The sequence below is a fragment of the Propithecus coquereli genome, unplaced genomic scaffold (assembly GCF_000956105.1).
Source record: "Propithecus coquereli isolate 6110/MARCELLA unplaced genomic scaffold, Pcoq_1.0 Scaffold210, whole genome shotgun sequence".
Classification (NCBI taxonomy): domain Eukaryota; kingdom Metazoa; phylum Chordata; class Mammalia; order Primates; family Indriidae; genus Propithecus; species Propithecus coquereli.
The window spans coordinates 3,507,546-3,528,696 of record NW_012146079.1 but is presented as its reverse complement, the minus strand read 5'-3'; the positions used below and the strand labels follow the sequence as shown (position 1 = coordinate 3,528,696).

Genomic DNA, 21,151 nt, shown 5'->3' with positions numbered 1-21,151 from the left:
GAAAAAAAGAGTCCATGCTGTTTACAATGGAGATCCATTGGAAGGTTTTAAGGAAATGATATGGTCATGAATAAACATGGAGACTTGAAAATGTTCAAAGCTTTAAAATTTGTAAACTTTAACAGCCTAAATATTCATCAACGGTAGACAATGGATAATTTATGGTATATTGAAACAAATAGAATGCCATACAGCATTGAAAACAAACAAAATATAGGTATACACAACATGGATGAAACTTACAAACATAATGTTGACCAAAAAAAAAAAAAAAACAAAGCAAAATGTAAACTGTATATAAAACATGATTCTATTTATATAAAGTAAAACAAACAAAAACTCACTAAACTGTATTTGCTTAGGAATGCATGTGGTAAACTAAAAAGAAAGGTAGAGCAATTAGTACCACAAAATTCAGAATAACAGTTACCTCTAGGGTGGAAGTAGAAATTATGTTCATATAAGCACATATGGGGCCTTCTGTACTATTGTCAGTGTTTTATTTCTTGGTAGTGGTTATATATCTATTTACCTTATGATTATTCATTAAACTGTATACTTAGCTTTTACTTTTTTTCTGTAATGATATTATAATTCACAATTAAAAATGGTAATAAAAGGAAAAAAACAAAAGAAAATAAAGCTCTGAACCTTTTAATATTTTTTAACCAAATTGTACAAAGCAGTTATGCTGTACCCCATCTCTAAGCCTCATCCCACTGCTGGTCCTCTTTTCCTTGGTGTGGATGTTGGGAACAGGGTGAGGCTCAGAGAGAGAGTTAATGAGATGAGAGACAGGGATGGGTTGAGGTTCAAAGACGGAATAAAATACAGGAATGCGTTAAAGATAAGAAATTATTTAGTGTTCAAAGTCAGGGATGGTTAAGAAAGAGAATGAAGAATGAAGAGGCAGGGATAGAACTAGGGGTTGGGTATCTGTTATGCACATTACTGGACAATTTATGTTTTGCCAGAGCTACTTTTTGATGATTCATCAAAACTGAGGCATCAAAATAACTGCCTCAAACTGCTCACATGGAAAAAATCCTGATTTGGTCATGGCAGGCATCTTGGAGGCAGTGATACCTGACTGGAGACCTATAACATGAGTAGAAGTTACCCAGATGAAGACAAGGAATGGACAAATGATGTAGAGGGAAGAGCATAGGCAAATTCACAGATGCATGGAACAGAAAGTATGTGCAGAGGGCAGAGTCCAGTTGCTGGAGGTAATTTATGTGGAGAGCTGAGGCCAGAGAAGATTGGTAGAGACAGGTATCAAGGGCTTTGTATGCCATGGTAAGAGCCGAGGAGTTAAAAGTCTATGTTGTTTGTAATGGGGAGCCATAGAAAGGTTTTAAGGAAATTATATGGTCATGGATAAACATGGAGATGGAAAAAAGAAAAGTATTAGATATGCATGAACTAAATAATGTTCAAATTGTATATTTTCTCTTTAAAAGATTAGAAATTAAGTTATAATCATGCTTAAAGTATTTAATTATCATGAATTAATTTTATTCCCTCTAAAGTTGATTGCCACATAAAATAATTAATTGCTTGTCATTCTGATTTAGCAGTCCATCTCTTGTGAATTGGATTACCATGAGTCATGATAACATGCTATTAAAAATCAGACAGATCTTGACTCATTAAGATGTCAACAGTCCCATGAAAAACTAATAGCTAACTACTCTGTTTAGATTTATCTTTAATATATTTTAATTGTAACAGAAAACAGAATTTAAATCATGAAAGATGTAAATGTGTAACAAATAAAAGAAAGGACTTATTTATTCACTGTGTTGCACCTTTAGAAAATTGATTTGTCTCAAGTGATAAAGGAGTCAGTCAGGGATTAGACCGATTTTTGAAGGAAGGCTTCAATATAGATGCTCAAAGAACATCTTTAATGTACTTGAATGGTCAGCCCTCCTTCATTAGTAGTGAGGTTCACCGAAAATATAAAATATACTCAATAAGAATTCTAGGCCGGGTGTGGTGGCTCACGCCTGTAATCCTAGTACTCTGGGAGGCTGAGGCGGGTGGATCGCTCAAGGTCAGGAGTTCGAGACCAGCCTGAGCAAGAGCGAGACCCCCGCCTCTACTAAAAATAGAAAGAAATTAGCTGGACAACTAAAAATATATATATAGAAAAAATTAGCCGGGCATGGTGGCGCATGCCTGTAGTCCCAGCTACTTGGGAGGCTGAGGCAGGAGGATCACTTGAGCCCAGAAGTTTGAGGCTGCTGTGAGCTAGGCTGACGCCACGGCACTCTAGTCAGGGCAACAGAGCCAGACTCTGTCTCAAAAAAAAAAAAAAAAAAAAAGAATTCTAAAGAAAGGTTTATAATTGTAGTGATTGAGCACAAGTTCAAAATCATTATAATGGCTAAACCAAAATGTAAACAAAAAATGTAGTTAGTTAGCTCTGGGCAGCTTAAAATCCTATCTACTGATTATAAATTATTCACAGTCCTTAAAAAAGAAAGGCAGCATACTATTTTATCTATGACAATAATCATGTTTTCACCTACTCGTGAAGGTTCTTCTGCATTCCCTAGCAACTCGTCAGGATTTGCATGTTCTGGATCGAATACCCATATAATGATAACCTATAAAATAAAATGTGTTTACATTTCTTTATATTTTGTACAAATTTCATTTTTAGTTGTGGCAAAACATAATGATAATAATATTTTTATTTATTTTAAAATTTTTTATTATCCCATTTTTAAAAATGCAAAGCAATTTTCCATAAGTGAAACCATTCAAAGACATATGAAGAGTTAATAACATCCCTCTGCACTGCTTAAGTAACTAATGTTAAAATTTCATCTGTTTATGTATCTTTCTGTACACCCATAAATAGACACAGCAACATCCCCGGCCCCAGCTCATATACTTTTTACAAAAATAAAATCCTTCTATACAAGTAATTTGTAACTTAACATTTGTCACTTGATGAATGGCCATTTCAGTAGATATAGAACTGGTTGTTTTCTTTCTTGTTTATTTCCTTGAATAGATCATTTATTCACATAGTTTAAAACAAATTATATATTAAAAATATAGCAAAAATTGTCCCTCCTACCCTGTACTCCATCACTCAATTCCACTTGCACCCCACAGGTAACTATTATTAGTAAGTTCTTGTTTATATTTCTATAAAATTTTTGTGCATAACCAATAAAGATATTTTTCCTCCCTTTTACACAAATGCTAGCTAGCATGCTGAACACATTTTTTTCTGAATCTTACGTTTTACTTAAAGTTAAATCTTAGAGATCTTTACATATTCTCATTAATTTTTCTGCTGCATATTATTCCAAATTATGGAAGAACCATAATTTGTTTAATCTGTAACCTTCTGGTAAATATATGTTTCCAGTCCTTTGCCATTATAATCAATCAATGCCACAATGAGCAATTTTGTACAACTTTGAGCATATTGAGAGAGCACACTCCTAAAACTGTAATTGTTGAGTCATAGGGTAAATGCATTTGTAATTTTGATAGATACTGCTAAATTGTTCTCCATAGCTGTTGCACCAATGTACCCTCTCACCAGCAATGTATGAGATTTCTTCTTTCCTCATAGCCTTCCCAACGTCATGTGATATTATACATTTGGATATTGCCAGTCTGATGGGTGAAAAACGGTACTTTGGTGTAGTTTAAATCTGCAATTCTCTTTTTTTTTTTTTTGAGACAATTCTCTTTTTTTTTTTGAGACAGAGTCTCACTCTGTTGCCCTGGCTAGAGTGCCGTGGCGTCAGCCTAGCTCACAGCAACCTCAAACTCCTGGGCTCAAGCGATCCTTCTGCCTCAGCCTCCTGAGTAGCTGGGACTACAGGCATGCGCCACTGTGCCAGGCTAATTTTTTCTATTTTTAGTTGTTTGGCTAATTTCTTTCCATTTTTAGTAGAGACGGGGTCTCGCTCTTGCTCAGGCTGGTCTCAAACTCCTGAGCTCAAACAATCCGCCCGCCTCGGCCTCCCAGAGCGCTAGGATTACAGGCGTGAGCCACCGCGACCGGCTGCAATTCTCTTTTGAGAAAGTTTCAGCATCTTCCCATATGTTCAAGTTCTACTTGTATTTCCTTTGCCCACTTTTCTATTGGGTTGCTAGTCTTTTATTAATACATTTGCAGAAGTTTTTTATGTATTAAGATGATATTGGTTTATTTACTGATTCAGGTTGTATTTTTCCACCTGTATTCCATTTCCTTTTGACCTTTTGGTAATTTGGTTTATTTTCTGGATTTTGTGATATAGTTTCGAAGGTTTCCAATTTTCCCAGTTGTAAGAGAATTCTTCCATGTTTTCTTCAGATGTTACTGGATTCATTGTATTTCCATAGTTAACCCATTTCAAATTTATTCTGGTGTACTATGTGAGGTATGATGCCAATATATTTTTTTTAATAATCAGATGGCTACCCAGTTATCCCAACATCATTTATTGACTAGTCCATCTTCTCTCCATTGATTTGAGATGCCAACTTCATTATTTAGTAAAGACTTAAATGTATTTTGGTTATTTCTGGATTTCTATGCTGTTCCATTGATCTTTACTGTCTTTTCAAGAGTTAGTATCTCCCAGTTTAAATACAGAGGCTTCAGAGTGCACTTTAATACCTGGTATGACCAGTACCCTATCCTTGTTCTTATTAAGTGTTTTTCTGGACACTATTTGTTTGTTTTTGTTTGTCCATAGGAACTCTGGAATCACCTTGTCTAGTTCTGGAAAAATGTATTTTTTCATTAAGATGGAACTGCTTTATAAATGAAAGAATATTTATATCTTTATGTTGTAGAGTACATTTATTAAGGAACACAACAATATGCCTTTCCTTCAGGAGAGTTCTAAAGTTTTGTCATATAGGTCTTCTGCATTTTATTCAGTAAAACTTCTATGTGAGAGATTAACAAATGAAGAGAATTATCTTTGTTTTGGGATTCTTTCAGATTCAAATCAGATACACTAGCTCACATGTTGTCAAAAGTTCAAATGGTTTCACCTCATCTCAGCAAAGTCTATGCATCCCTAGCAAGTTTGTTCATCTGCTCCACCTCCAACTTTAGCAACTGGTCCTAGGTATGAAAGCATTCTCTAGTTTTTGCTCACCTAGCAAGGTCCTATTCTTCTGGAATATACCACCTTTAGATTTCATTTTATCCACAGCTCTTTGAGTCTTTAAAGGTTTTAAAAAAATTATGTGATTTCTTATTAAAGTTATAATGAATGTTTTTTATATTGTTCTATATCAGCTTGGCGGTCTTAATTATTTAGTTGAAAATATATTCTAATTTTCATTTTGGCTTCTTTTTTGACCTTTGGATACAGAAATTTTTAAATTCCCTAACACGGGGGTTTTCTAGGTAATTTTGTTACCAATTTCAAGCTTAATTGCATGGCAGTCAAAGAACATATTCTCCATGATTTCAGTCTTTGACTTTTACTGAGATTTGCTTTATATGTTGAAATTTTGTGAAAGCTGTGTGTTGGAAAAAATATATATTCTGAGATACTAAGTGCAGTATTCTACATACAGTCATACTTTGGCATATATGAGGGATTGGTTCCAGGATCCACATGTATAACAAAATCCACACATACTCAAGTCCTCGAGTCGGCCCTGTGGAACCCACATATAATATACACATGAAAAGTCGGCCCTCTGTATACACAGGTCTCACATCCTGGGAATACTGTATTTTTCATATAGTTTGTTTGAAAAAAAAAAAATCCCTATATAAGTGGACCAGTGCAGTTCAAATCTGTTTATGTTTAAGGGTCAATCGTATATCCATTAGGTCAAGTTTGTTAATTGTATTTGAATATTTTATAGTTCCTACTGATTTTTATCTGCTTTTTAAAACAGCTATTAAGTTGTCCTTTGCTAATAATTTGTCTTTTTAAAAGCTTCTTTTTGTCTTTGTTTCTCTGCAGCTTTATTATATAAGTCTAGCTGTAGACTTCTTTTTATTTATTTTTTGTTGTGGTTCTTAACCATGTGGAGTTCTTCATTTTTGGAAAATCTTAGTCATGATCTCCTAAATATTGTGGTGATATGTTTTATATCCTTTATTTTGATGACATAATAGGTGATAATTACAGATTTCTTGATATACAACAATTGAGTTATCCCTGGAATACTATTTAATCATGGTGTATCATTGTGTTGATGTCTTCTGGATACTTATTATTTCATTCAAAATTTTTACATATATTTCAAAAATAAGGGATGTCAACATTTTTTGAAACCATATTGGGTTTTTGGTTTTAAAGTTATGCTGGATTTATAAGTTGAAAGAGGAGCTTTCTATAATGTCTTCAATGGGCTGTAATAGTTTTAGTAATGAAAGTAGGGACTTTGTCTTGTTCAATTGCTGCTGTGTGCCCAGCAACTAGGCTAAGAGCTGACAGGGGTTATTAGACAGTCAGTATTGGTTGAATGTATAGCTAGTTGCTTTCTAGTTGTTACATCTGTTCCTCATTTCTATTTTTTCAAATCTTTTCTGACTGCTTTAGGATTAAGTGATTTTTATAATTCCATTTCATTCTTACTAGTGGCTTATTAGTTATATCACTATTTATATTAGGAATATCGCCATGTATGCCATTTTACACGTATTGCAAGAAGCTTGCAGCAGTATGTTCCCTCCCATCCATTTTGCCATTATTGTATATTTTACTAATGTTATAATCCCCAAAGTACATTGTTACTATTTTGGCTTTTGACTGTCAATTAAGTTTTATAGCAACTAAGAAAAGCGTCTTTTATATTTACTTCCATTTTTACCTTTCCAGAGGAATTTTTCGTAGAAGATCTACATATGTCCAGTATATTTCTTCTGCCTGAGCAACTTCCTTTAAGATTTGTTGCAGTGGAGCTATGCTGGCAACAAATTCTCTGAGATTTTGTTGGTTTTAAAAATTATGGGTGAAATGTTTATATTTTCTTATGAGTTTAAAGTTATCTGTCATCTATAGTTATGTCCTCTTTTTATTATTAATATTCATTTATGAGTTACTATTAAAAAATTTTTTCCATTTTCTTAGTCTTTTCAAGGATACACTTTGGAGGGATAATCACCTCTTTCTGAAAAATTTTATATTTTTAACATTTTGCTTTTCTTTATCCTGGTTTCTTTGGATTATCTCTTTCATTTTCTACTTATTTATTTTCAATTTTTATTATTTTTAACAGTAAGCATATTAAAGTTATAATATACTAAGTATAATTCTCTTACGTATGATATTAACAGGGACGATAATTTTTTAAGACAAGAGTATGCCATCCTCCTCATTTGCCAGAAAATTAATAAACTTTTCTTTCCTTTTCCTCGAAAAAAAGTATGATATTAAACCCTCACAAACTTTGATATTAATTGTGTTACTGTTGAGTTCTAAATCTTTTATAATTTTGAATGTGATTTTTGTCTCTAATCCTAGAGGTCTGGCTCTACTTTCAGAAATATGGTTGTACTTTGGGTTATTTCATTTATGTATAATTTAATTTTATTAGGTCAGAAAATATGACTTGTGTGATATTAATGTTTGGAATTTTGGGGAACTTCCCCTTTGGTCCCAGTAGCTACTACAATTGCGTTGTGCAAATCTACTATAACTTCATCAATTTTTGTTCCGCTTAATTCAACACATCCTTGCTAGAAAAGTAAGCCTTAAAAAAACCTTGTACTGAGAACACTTATCATATCTGGTTGGCACAACTAGAGAATTCTCATACATTGTTAGTGGGGGTGTAAAATGCTGTGAACCTTTTGAAAAACTGTTCCAAGATTTCATTTCTAGGAAGTTAAAGAACAGGCAAAACTAATCTTTTATCTCTGAAACAGGGTGCTGTTAGACTAGGAACTTTCTAGAGTGATAGAAATGTTCTGCTTCTTGATCTGTGGGTGGTGGTTATGTTAATGTGTGTGTGTGTGTGTGAAAAAGAGAGAATTCACCAAACTTTATACTTATTTACTTTGCATATTTAAAAAATCCTTGTTTTAGGATCATATTATCTCAGTTTTCCTTTGTAATTCTTCCAGTTTCTGCATTGTTTATTTTTAGTAAATACAAACTCATTCTTGTATCTTTTGGCATTTTTATTCTTTATATTATTATATGGCAGCCTTCTTCATCCTATTAAAACCGTCTGCCTCAGACTATATATTGTCCTTCTATATTGCCACACTAGCTTCCTCCCTCCTTCTCTCCCTCCCTCCCTTCCTTTACACTTTCTAATATGTTTGTAAGAACTCTTTGTTTTGTTGGACTTCAGGTACACAGATACAGAATCAGAATAATCACAATTCTTGGTTCATGACACATTGTTATTGTTGGGAATGACCCTCTTTTATGTAATTATTTAAATTTTACACTAAAATGAAAACCAGGAACTCACTACCCAATGCAAGAAATGAAACCTTATGAATATCTTTCATTTACCTAGGTAATTTAATTTTGATTATTTTTGAACTTGATCATCTCATATATTTCCCCTTAGGAATTGTTTTTTTCTTTCAACATTTATAAAACTAGGATTCATTTATGTTATTGACTAAAACTAAGTTCATTCTTTTTCATTGCTATTTAAAATTCATCCTATGAATTTTTCACTGTCCTGTTAATGGGCACTGGGTCCTTTCTATTTGGGAGGGGTGGATTTTATGAGCAGTTCTACTATGGACATTTTTGAAAATGGCTCTTGATGCATGAGTGCAAGAGTTTCTCTTGAGTTTGTGCTTAGTAGTGTAATTCCTAAATAGTAGAGTATGTGTAAATTTACAAGATAATGTGGAATCACTTCCATAAATGGTTACACCAATTTACATCCTCACCAGCTCTTTCAAAATAGCTGTGTAGTGTCATCTATGTTGTGAAATTTTTTTATAGCCTTGTTGTCAAAACTGACTGTTTATGGTATATTTGCAATATGAAAATTTTTAATTTTTATAGTATCAATTATGACTACATTTTATTTATAGATCCTGGGATTTCCCTTGATTCTGTTTATATAAGGTTCTCCCAGCTTCGATATTCTCCTGAAAAATTTTTTCTTTTTACTGTTAAGTCTTGTATGCAATTGGAATTTATTTTTTGTATATGGTATAAGAGAGGATTCCACTTTTATTTTCTCCTAGGAGGATAGCTTTTATGCTATATTACTCCATATAAATGTTGAGTTTTTTTTTTTATTTCAGCATATTATGAGGGTACAGATGTTTAGGTTACATATGTTGCCCTTGCCCCCCCAATTGAGATATTTTTACAATTAAAACTGGACTCCATTTGGAGTCCAATAAGAATTGCATTAAATTTTTAAATTAATTTGGGGAGAATTGATATTGTGCAATTAAGTCTTATAAACTAGATCTATTTATGTCATCAATAAGATGTGAGAGTGGTTCTTGATACAGGTTCTATGTTTTTCTTCTTTTCATTTATTGTTACTATAAAGTTAATAATATTATAAATTTCTTCTTGTTTTATTACTAATACAACTAAGTTCAAGATATTAAATAACGATGGTGATAGCAAGCATATATGTCCACTTCCTGATTTTAATTAAATTAGAAATATTTCTTAATTTATAATAATTATTGTTAGCTATTTGGGAAATAAATGTTTTTATTAGAATTAAGTAGTTCCTTCTACAATTACTTGACTTAGTCTATTCATTAGGAATAGTTTTGGAAATTTTAATTTATTGATATAATTTTTTTATTTTGTTGATATAATGGATATTTTTGTCAGTTTTCCTGATATTGAACTAATGTTGCATTTTTGGCAGACAGGTCCTTTTGAATTTTTTCTTTTGCTACATTGATGGATTCCATTTGCTAATATTTTACGTAGTTTTTGTGCCTATATATACAAGTGTATTGGTCTACAATTTTTTCATCCCTCCCTTCCTTCCTTCCTTTCTCCCTCCTTCCTTCCCTTTCTTCCTTTTTCTTTGCCTACTTTTGGTATTAAAGTTGTGTTGGATTCAGAAAATGAATTGATGTAACTATCCATCTTTCTTTATGATAGGGGAGGGATACTGTTATGTGCATACAATATCATAATTTATCTTCTTTGTAGACTTTTTCTTTATTATAAAATTATTCCCCTCTTTATATTTATTAATGTCTTTAATCTTCACATATTTTTTATTTGATATTCATATTGTCACTCCAGTTTTCCTTTGATAGTTTGCATCCTTTTCATTTTTCTTTTTTTGAGATAGAATCTCATTCTGCTGCCTAGGCTAGAACACAGTGGCATGATCAAAGCTTGCTGCAACCTCTAACTCCTGGGCTCAAGCAATCCTCCTGGCATAGTCCCATGTAGATGGGACTACACGCATGTCCCACCACACCCGGCTAATTTTTTTTATTTTTTGTAGAGATAGGGTCTCACTATGTTGCTCAGGCTGGTCTTCAATTCCTGGCTTGAAGTGATCCTCCTGCCTCAGCCTCCCACAGTGCTGGGATTACAGGCGTGAGCCACCATACCTACCCCTGTATGCTTTTCTTTCCAAATTTTGTGTTACTCTTTAACTACAGTATGTAACTTTTATAAAAATAAGATTTCTGGAGTTCCTGTCATTTAATAGGCACATTTAATCCAATCACCTTGATTTTAATTAATGATTTAATTTAAATGATTTCTTAATTTTTGTGTTCCTATTTCCTATGTTTTTATTTCCCTTCATTTCATTTTTCTTTTTTATTGCCTCCTATTAGATTGGTGGCATTTTCTTAATTCTTCTTCTAGAATACTACTTTTTAGGAATTATACATTTGTTTATATTACTTTAATGCACAACCTTAAATTTTTTCATACATATTTAATATAGCCTAAAGTTAATCAGTATCCTTATCCTGAATATTTACAAGCACTGAGATAGTTTCAAACTCAAATCCCCTCCATTTTCATTCTTTTGTTGTCTAGTATTTTAATTTCACTTTGTTTTAAAAAAAAAAACAGACATTACTGCACTCTAGCCTAGGAAACAGAGCAAAACCCTGTCTCAAAAAAAAAAAAAAATTACTGGGAATCTTACAAGGCTTTTTTTGTTTTATGTTGGTTAGGTCTATTGATATTTACCGTATAACAAATTAAAACTGAGAACATTTTAAAATATTTATTTTCAAAGCTATGATAAACATATTATACTTTAACATATTTTTATGAAAAATAACTGTATTTTCCAAAACAAAAAAAATTAATACGAATGGCTATTTAATCCTTTTTAAAATACCTTAATGTCTGTAATAATAAAAGATAGATGAATAATCATCTCTGCTCCTGCATTCAAGCTGGCAGTAGTGTATGTATGATGTTTTGGTGGAAGCCTATGGGGAATAATACATCCACACACAGATATGTGCTTGGAAAAGGGTGAACATCATGGACCCCCTGAATAGGTCTTATGGAGCCCTAGGGGTCCTCAAAATATACCTTGAGTACCACTATTCTAAGCAAATTTTATTGTAAAATTAGTTTGAAAAATTCCTTATCTGGTAAATATGGAAGATAAGGGGAAAAATATAGTAGCAATATATCAAGGATATACAAAATTTTAAAAATACTTTACGTGGGTTAAATTTTCAAAGAAAGATCTGTTGGGAAAAAGAGGAAACATACTTCAGTAAACAGTATGTTCAATATTAGTTGAATATTCTACTTTCAATATACATGTTTCTAAACTTTTGAATATTCTCTTTATATTCCATTACAGATACATAAACAATTAAAGACTAAATGTAAAAAACCCTATATATGTCTATTTATTTATCAATATATTTATTGATTCTCATTTTTCATCACAGAAGGCTGAGTGGCTTGAATGTGCATGCTTCTTTAACAATGCAGCAAGTTCGCATAATCAAAGCTGAATTATATCATCATTCCACATTAAAAAACCTACATGTTTTAATTTATGTCAAATTCAAATTCATCTTTTAGTACTACAAATCTTTCATTCACCATCCCTGAAAGAAACAACATTCATTTGTATGTTTGGTTGTATGTTTTTTAGAAAGTGGTTTTTTCACTTTAAAGTTACTTGTATTTTTTATCATATATAATCTCTAAGAGTCAATACCTCAGGACTATGTTCTTCCATTTGCTGATTGCTGCACAGTGCCTAGTACAATACTATACACAAAAGAAAATGAAAATATTTTTTGAATCAGTAAATGAGCATGCAGTGATTTTCCGAAACCATATAATGAACATAATGTATGTTCAATCTGATATGTTAGAAAGCTCCTAAACAAACATAAGTACTATAAATCTTCATAGGTAAACTGTGCCCAGAGTTCAATAAAGTCCAAGGTCTATCAAAAAGACCCCTGGCTCTAGGGCTGATACGTCCTGCCTTGTGTTATGCTACTTGTCAGAGGCCCAGGAAAGAAAAGAAGTGAGTCGAGAGTGGAATTAGATGACTAGTGAAGGAAGGAAAGAGTTTCAAGAAGAAATGAGTGATACTCACTATTAAATGTGGTACAGAAGTAGTAAGAGGTCCAAAAAAAATTCCATTAAATTTAGCAATTAACTTCAGTGACTTCAGATATTAATAGACGGTAGTGGGATAGAATGATAAAGTAGAAAAGTGTCACATCACCTTGAGAAAGATGGCAGTTTGAGCATGACCCTATGGATTCTTCTTTCTTCCTATTCTGTATTCTAACCCTCGGGAAAGAAAGAAGAAACCAAGGGAGTTTAGATGCTAACATGATACTTGTTTCATGAATTCTCCTCCCTAGCATCAGAATACTGGTTTGGGGATAAACAGAGTCAATAGGTTTAAAGAGCCCAGGGAAAGAGGCAGTGCTCAGAAAGCATATTTGTCTTAAAATTCTTAATTTCTCTTTCAACAGACTTGTCTTATAAGTGAAGTGTAATGGACTATGGAGCATGTGCTGGGGATGTGAAGCCTTGGCTCATGCACAGTCCTGCCTCCTGCTTCCTTTCTGCCTCCTTGGGACAATTCTTTACCACCCATTCCTCCATGTTCTGGCCCTGTGGGTCCTGATCAGCCTTTGTTTCTGCCTTTGACTTGGGCAAGGGCCTAGGCTTAGGTGTGGGAATTGTCAGCAGTAGCTGTCCCATTTCTGATTGGCAGCACCACGGTGTAACTGACAGAGGACTCATCTTGGCAGGAGTAAGCCTCTTACCCATCCCCAATCCAGGCGTCTAGCATGTTCTAGTGCAGAGCCTGCAATACCCTTGGGGGTTGCTCCTCTGCTATGAGTTGAGAGGGTAGGCTCGTGAAGGGAAGATACATGGCTTAACACTTCAGACCCCACCACTGGCTGGGGCATGATGTATAGGTCGATTGAGAGGGGAAACCTGTCAGCTGGTGGGTTGTGCACATGCTGAATCACCAGGTGACTATGAGGGTCAGCACTTGGCCCACGAGTATTCCTGTGCCCAAGGGAGTATGACATTCAATTGCAAATAAAAAACACCATAGCAGGTAATGAAAGTGACTATGCGAGAAAGAAAAAGCTTTATATTTAATACCTTAATAGTATTTTCTCCCGCTTTTTGAGCTTCGCACTTTATTTTGCACTGGATCCCACAATGTAGCCAATTTTGGATACAGTGACACAGAAATGGCAGAACTGGATAGTATGGTAGTTACTCTAGGTACTAAGATTTTAGGGATTAAAAAATTTTAGCCACATATGATGAGAAAATTAGTAAACTGAGAGAAAGATTTAAAAATGTCTAGAATGAATCATAATGAGCCAAAAAGATGGAGAAATATGAAAAGATTTTAAGACTCAAGAAGGACAGAATGAAAAGGTGACATACATTCCTATTATAAAAATCTTCAAAGAAAAAAGAGAGAGAATGAGGGATAACTAGTATTTAAAAAGGTAATGACTGAATTTTCCAGAATTGAGGAAAGCCACCAATCTTCAGATTCAGGAACTACAAGAAATCACAAGTAAGACAAATAAAAAGAAATTTACAATAGTAAAACACCGAAGATAAAGGACAAGATCTTAAAACAGCCACAGAGAAAATACAGATTACCTAAAAAAGAAAAATTGTTAGAACAACAGTAGACTTCTCCACAGAAGCAGAAGCCAGAAGACAATAAATAAATTATTTAAAAACACTGGGAGAAAACAGCAACCAACCTAGAATTGTATTCCCAGAGAAACTATTTTTCCAGAGTGAGGATAAAATAAAGATATTTTCACAGGTCCAAATAGGAGAAATTTTATTTGTAAGAAATCTTCCCTAAAAGAACCTTTAAAAGATATACTTCAGGAAGAGAAAGTAATATGAGAAAGAATCTCTTAGATATAAGAAGCATTATTGAATGAAGAAATGGAAGGCCTGTGGATAAATCAAAATAAATACTGACTAAAAAAAATGTTCAATTTGAAGGATAATGAAACAACTGGAAAGCACCAAAATAATAAAGAAGAGTAAGCTATAAACCAGGAAGGGAATATTGGCAGGTAAAGTTACTTGTATTTTTTCAGTAAGAAGGTAAAGATATTTGTTAATTCCAAAGTTTGTAGCACCAATTACAATTGCATCGAAAACATAAAATACTTTAAAATAAATTTTTAAAAAGATGTATAAGACCTCTAATCTGAAATCTATAAAACACTGAGCAGATAAAGAAGATCCAAGTAAATGAAGAGATATATCATGTTCATGAATTAGAAGACTAAATATTGTTAAAATGTCAATTTTCTCCAACTTGATCAATAAATTCAATAGAATAACAATCAAAATGTCAGCATCCTTTTAGTAGAAATTAATAATCTAATGTTAAAATTTATCTAGAATTGCAAAGGACTTACTTAGAATAGCCAAAATCATTCTTAACAAGTAGAACAGAGCTAGAAGACTCACAGTGCCTGATTTTAAAACTTAATAACTGGAATAATCAAGAGTGTGTGGTATTGGCATTAATAATACATAAATTGAATGATAAAAGAGAGTCCAGACATAGACTCACAGAGACCCAGACATAGACAATTGACCTTACAGGGTCAACTGACTTTTTAAAAAATTATTATTTCAAAATATTAAGAGGGTACAAATGTTTTTCTTACATAGATACATTTTATAACGCTTAAGTCAGGGCTTTTTGTGTATCCATCACCCGAATAGTGCTCATTGTACTTGATAGGTAGGTTTTTACCCCTCTCCTCCTCCTGCTCTCCCCTTCTTGACTTCCAATGAGCTTTACATCTTTTTGTGTCCATGTGTGCCCATCAATTGACTTTTGACAAGGGTAATAAAGCTATTTGATAGGAAAAGAAGTCTTTTCAACAAATGATGCTGTAAAAAGTATTATATAAACATAAAGGGAAAAATAAAACTTTTTTTTTTTCAAAGAAAACTTTTGACCCATCCTTACACCATACATAAAAAATATATTGAAGTGAGTCGGAGATCAAATTTGCATTTCCAATCAAGATCTATCCGTAATTTTTATCCCCAAATTTTTCTTTGTCTATGTCTCAACTGGTTTGGAACCCATAGAGGAAAAGTTAATGATTGACATTTCTGAAACTGCCAACAAGGACAGAAGCCTGACAGTTTCATGAGTAGCAGAGACTTAATCCTTGCTTCTCATAAGACTCTGGGAAGGTGGTAGTAAATCAGAGAGGAATGACTCAATGTATGCTCCTTGCTGGGCTTGCTGAGACCTCATTATCAGGACTTGCAGTCTGGCTCAAGAGTTCCAATTCAAAAACTGCCTATAAACTGCAGAATCATCTGACTTTAAGAGACCATGTGGACTAGGACAATGAAACTATCCACAACAACTATGCTTTATTGAAGACATGAGTATTCTGATTGGTTCTGCCTGGGTCATGTGCCAATCCTCAACTAATAACTACAGCCAATGAAGTGTGAGTTTGGAGAGTTAATACCATAAAAATCATATGAAATTGACAATATTATCATAGAATAGGGAGCAATGGTATCCCCAAGAGAATGGATGTTAAGTGGATGAAAAGAAATAGGTACATTCCAGGCATTTGGAGGGCAGGAACCACATAAAACAGTTCTTTATATCCTACACAGTATTTGGAATACTTCCTTCACTATGATACTAAATAATATTCTGATTCATTAACACTTTTTTAACTTATTGAATGATTTTATAATGCAGTTAATTCTTTTTTTTTTAGATTTTCTGTCTCTTATATAATGCAGTTAATTATGTATTCTTGTACCAGTTTTTCCTTCTTAGTTATATTCATTCACTCTCATGTTAAAATGGGTTTAAAGAGCTATCTAATACAATGAGAGTGTTTTTGGAATGTTTAGAATAGAAACACAAGAGCCTTGTAGTGTGAAAAACAAGAGTCAAATCCAAATACTGTCTTTTAGTAACTTTGTATTTTTCTCAAAATTATTTAACATCCAAGCTCATGTTTTCTCATCTATAAAGAATTACACTTACATGGATATTATGAAAATTGAGAAAGATAATGTATATAAAAATATGAACACATATAAGTACCGCTAACCAATTGTACCACTAGAGCTCCAAAATACGAACATGTAGACAAAGTATTTATTCAAATAATGATTGCTGCTGTTATTTTTACTGTTTATTCTTCAGTTATTTCTTTGGCAATATATTTGGGAATATCTTGGTTGGTGAATGAAAGTTTGTATGGAAAGCATAATATAGATAATCCATTTGTGGTTAATTAAAAGTTGAAGCTAAATACTCTTTAAAAGCATTAATTACCTTTATATTCAACACTGCTTTACTTACATAGTTCTATAATGCCACATAAAGCAAGTATGAGAACTGTCCACGTATAAATAGCGTTCTTCTTCATCCTAAAAGAAAATGCAAAAGAATTATCATATATTAACTTTAAAGTAAATACAAATGTGGATATAGGCATAAAAGTCACAGAGGAACTAAGTTACTTATCTAATATTAGAGGAAGAAGAATAAATAAATTTCAGAATACAATTTTAAAATATACATATAATAACTAGTTCAATTCTTTAGCTACTCTCTGTAATTAAGAATTTACTATGAGCGACAAATTTAGAAGACATTTTGATGGCTTGCTATCCTTGTTTCTATTGTATTTGTCTTCCTCACTGAAATACAATTCAATTCATTTTCTCATTCATTGGTTCTCAACTTGGGTAATTTTGCTCCAGGACTGTGACAGTGCTTGGAGATGCTTTTGGTTGTTACAACTGAGTGCTTTTGAGTATATTTTAAAAGTCAGATGTATCTCCTCAGCTGGTTGTAGGATCTGATGACACTGTACATAAATGACAAAAATATTCCTACATATATGCATGTATGTGTATTTTTTACATAACATTACACATTTACATGAGCTTCTAATATAAATAAAAAGGAAAGGAGTCCTCTACTTCCTCATGAGTTGTGCTCTTGAAACTGATAAATGCTAATAGACTCAAAAAGACAAATTCAAATACTTGTTACTCTAGAGGGATTAAAAAATGAATTAATATTCATCCAGCCTCTGCCACATCACTCTGTCTACTTGTGCCTTGAAAATAAAGTTTTTTAATTAAAAAGAAGGCAAAAGCCCTAAGTAAAGGAAGGATTTGTCACATGGAGTCTCTTTAGCAGTAGCTTCAGACACACTTGTGTGGGAACATCAGCTGTGAGGTATGTGGCCAGTACTTTGTTACTAATTATTAAAGTGCCAATGTCTTAAAAATGCTTTACTTTGGTTTTGGGTTTTTGGCTCTTCTTTTTTTTGGTAAACTAGAGAAGATTCAACATCACTGTAGTTCACTTGCATTCACATGTTTTCTAGAACTGAAGAAAATGCAGTGGAATAAAAACAAATCTGCTAGAAATTGCTCTTGATCCTGGGTACTGGCATAGGAGTGTATGATATAAGACCCATTCACCTGAGAGTACTATTATCAATAAGGCGGTGGCTATGGACTTTTTTACCATACTTATTAATAAAAAGGCTAAGGTAAAAATTGTATACCATTTCATAATTTATAATTGACATGAGATATATCTAAAAATTGACATACCGACAGTAATTCAAAAATAGTTCTTGTTTATAGTTACAATTAATACTATCTTAAAGCAGGTTAAGTTAGGTTGAAAAGCTCAAAAGAATGGCAAAATAAAATGTAACAGAGATGACTATTCAAGAATTAATAACTTATCATTAAAATCAACTTACTGGGCCCGCAACAATTGGTTTTATAGCCTGAATACCAGGAGAAGAACAACGCAATTCTGTTGTGGGTGATCTAGTGTTTAAAAAAAATGGGGAAGAAGAAATAACTACAGATGCATATGAGATTAATAGAAATTTACCTTCTATTTTTTTTCATTTCAGCATATTATGGGGGTACAAATGTTTAGGTTACGTATATTGCCCTTGCCCCCCACCACCCTGCTCCTCCCTGAGTCAGAGCTTCAAGCTTGTCCATCCCCCAGACAGTGTGCATCACACTCATTATGTATGTATATACTCATCCCCTCCTCTCCCCTCCCATCTGCCTGACACCAGATGAATGGTATTCTTATATGTGCACTTAGGTGTTGATCAGTTAAAACCAATTTGATGGTGAGTACATGTGGTGCTTATTTTTCCATTCTTGGGATACTTCACTTAGTAGAATGGGTTCCAGCTCTATCCAGGATAATACAAGAGGTGCTAGATCACCATTGTTTTTTGTGGCTGAATAGTACTCCATGGTATACATATACCACATTTTATTAATCCACTCACATATTGATGGGCACTTGGGTTGTTTCCACATCTTTGCAATTGTGAATTGTGCTGCTATAAACATTCGAGTGCAGATGTCTTTTTTATAGAATGTCTTTTGTTCTTTTGGGTAGATGCCCAGTAATGGGATTGCTGGATCAAATGGTAGATCTACTTATATCTCTTTGAGGTATCTCCATATTGCTTTCCACCATTCTATTTTTTAAGCCTAAAAATTTCCATTATATGCTGATAAGAGAAATTTTTAAATATAACAATATTTTACTTCTAATCCTAGTTCAAAGTGATTTTTGTCTTTCTTTTCATATCTATTTAATGGAAGGAAATTTATATCAAATCACAGCCTTGAATCTAAATGTCCACACTATGTGAATGCTCTTCTGCTTGTAAATATACACATACATTGATATTCATGGCAAAAATCTTACCTTTTATCTTGCATAGAACAAGTTTCTGGCACACTCCACTCAGAAAATGATGTTCCTTCATACTCTAACTTAATCTAAAAAAGAAAGTAAGAGTTCAAACAAAAAATATGCTTCAAAATTTTCTCCTCAGTGTTCAGTTGTAGGGTTCAATATTCTGAGTCCTTATTATTCAAAAAAAAGAATCACTAAAATTCAATTCCTTTGAAATTGTACAAAGTAATATGACAAACAAAAAGTAAATTAACCCTTCTAGGATACTTCAGTAGTCTTTCAAAAAACTATAAGCCTTTAATTTTATTTTACTTCAAAAATAATCTATAATATGTTAGACTTTAAAGATAAAGGAAAATCTTTAGGCCTCCCAACAAAAGATCAAATAAGATACAATAGTATCAGACTTCTCAAAAGCAACATATAAAGCAAAGTAATAAGGAAGTATCTTTTAAAAATAAATTCAAGAAAATAAAGTATGATCCAACGATTTTATTTCCTGCCAAAAAAACATTTTTAATAGCAAGAATTTAGGGACCTGCCCCCATGACCCAAACATCTCCCATTAGGCCCCCACTTCTAACATTGGGGATCAAATATTAACATGAGGTTTTTTGGGTACAGGAGGAATATCCAAACTATATTGGATTGGATATTGTTGCCCAGGGAATACGTGGAAATCAAATGATACATTGAAAACACAGGATATGGAGCAACAGCAACTCTCATTCATTGCTGATGGGAATGCAAAATGGTACAGACACTTTGAAAGTTTGGCAGTTTCCAACAACACATACTCTTGCCATATAATCTAGTAATTTTGCTCCTTGGTATTTTCCCAAATGAGTTGAAAACTTATGTCTACACAAAAACCTGCACCTGAATGGTTACAGAAGCTTTATCCATAATTGCCAAAACTTGGAAGCAACCAAGCTGTCTTTCACTATGTGAATGGATAAATTAACTGTGGCACATCCAGACAATGGAATATTGCTCAGCACTAAAATGAAATGAGCTATCAAGCCATATCAATATGCATACGGAGGATCCTTAAATGCTAAGTGAAAAAAGCCAATTTGAAAAGGCTACATATGGTATGATTCCAACTATATGACATTCTGGAAAAGGCAAAACTATGGAGAAAGTATTTAATAAAAAGATCAGTGGTTTCCAGGGGATCAGTGGTTGCCAGGGGCTGGGGGAAGGGAGGGTTGAAAGGGCAGAGCAAAGGATTTTTTGGGCAGTGAGACTATCCTATATGATACTGTAATGGTGGAAACATGTGATTAAACATCTGTCCAAACACATAGAATGTACAACACAAAGAGTGAACCCTAATGTAAACTACTGGAGTTTAGTTAATAATGATGTATTAATATTGGCTTATCAACTGTAACAAATGTAACACACTAATGCAAGATGTTAATAATAGGGGAAACTGGGGAGGTTTTATGGGAGCTCTCTATACGGTCTACCCATTTTTATGTAAATTTAAAACTGCTCTAAAAAATAAAGTCTATTAACTATAAAAAAATTTTAAAAAGGCCGGGCGCGGTGGCTCACGCCTGTAATCCGAGCTCTCTGGGAGGCCGAGGTGGGTGGATTGTTTGAGCTCAGGAGTTCGAAACCAGCCTGAGCAAGAGCGAGACCCCGTCTCTACTAAAATTAGAAAGAAATTAATTGGACAACTAAAAATATATAGAAAAAATTAGCCGGGTATGGTGGCGCATGCCTGTAGTCCCAGCTACTTGGGAGGCTGAGGCAGGAGGATTGCTTGAGCCCAGGAGTTTGAGGTTGCTGTGAGCTAGGCTGACGCCACGGCACTCTAGCCCGGGCAACACAGTGAGACTCTGTCTCAAAAAAAAAAAAAAAAAAATTTAAAAAATATAAAGTAATGGGCGAAGGTACAAGAGGCAAATGGTCCTGTTAAAAGGAATCAATATACAAGCAGGGATTGTAAGCCTGGTATTAGATA

General features: G+C 33.4%; 1 protein-coding gene across 1 annotated transcript in view; it reads right to left on the bottom strand.

Annotated features, from left to right (window-relative positions):
* The window catches only part of LOC105810366 (chromosome unknown open reading frame, human C1orf101), a 99,255-nt gene that overhangs the window by 72,333 nt on the left and 5,771 nt on the right, over window positions 1-21,151 (bottom strand). Inside the window, exons 3-7 of the mRNA XM_012644337.1 lie at window positions 19,186-19,259; window positions 18,203-18,272; window positions 16,777-16,844; window positions 11,599-11,623; window positions 2,538-2,615 (exon numbers count right to left, since the gene is read on the bottom strand). Of these exons, the coding sequence (XP_012499791.1) occupies window positions 2,538-2,615; window positions 11,599-11,623; window positions 16,777-16,844; window positions 18,203-18,272; window positions 19,186-19,259 (315 nt within the window). The remainder of the gene's footprint in view (window positions 1-2,537; window positions 2,616-11,598; window positions 11,624-16,776; window positions 16,845-18,202; window positions 18,273-19,185; window positions 19,260-21,151) is intronic.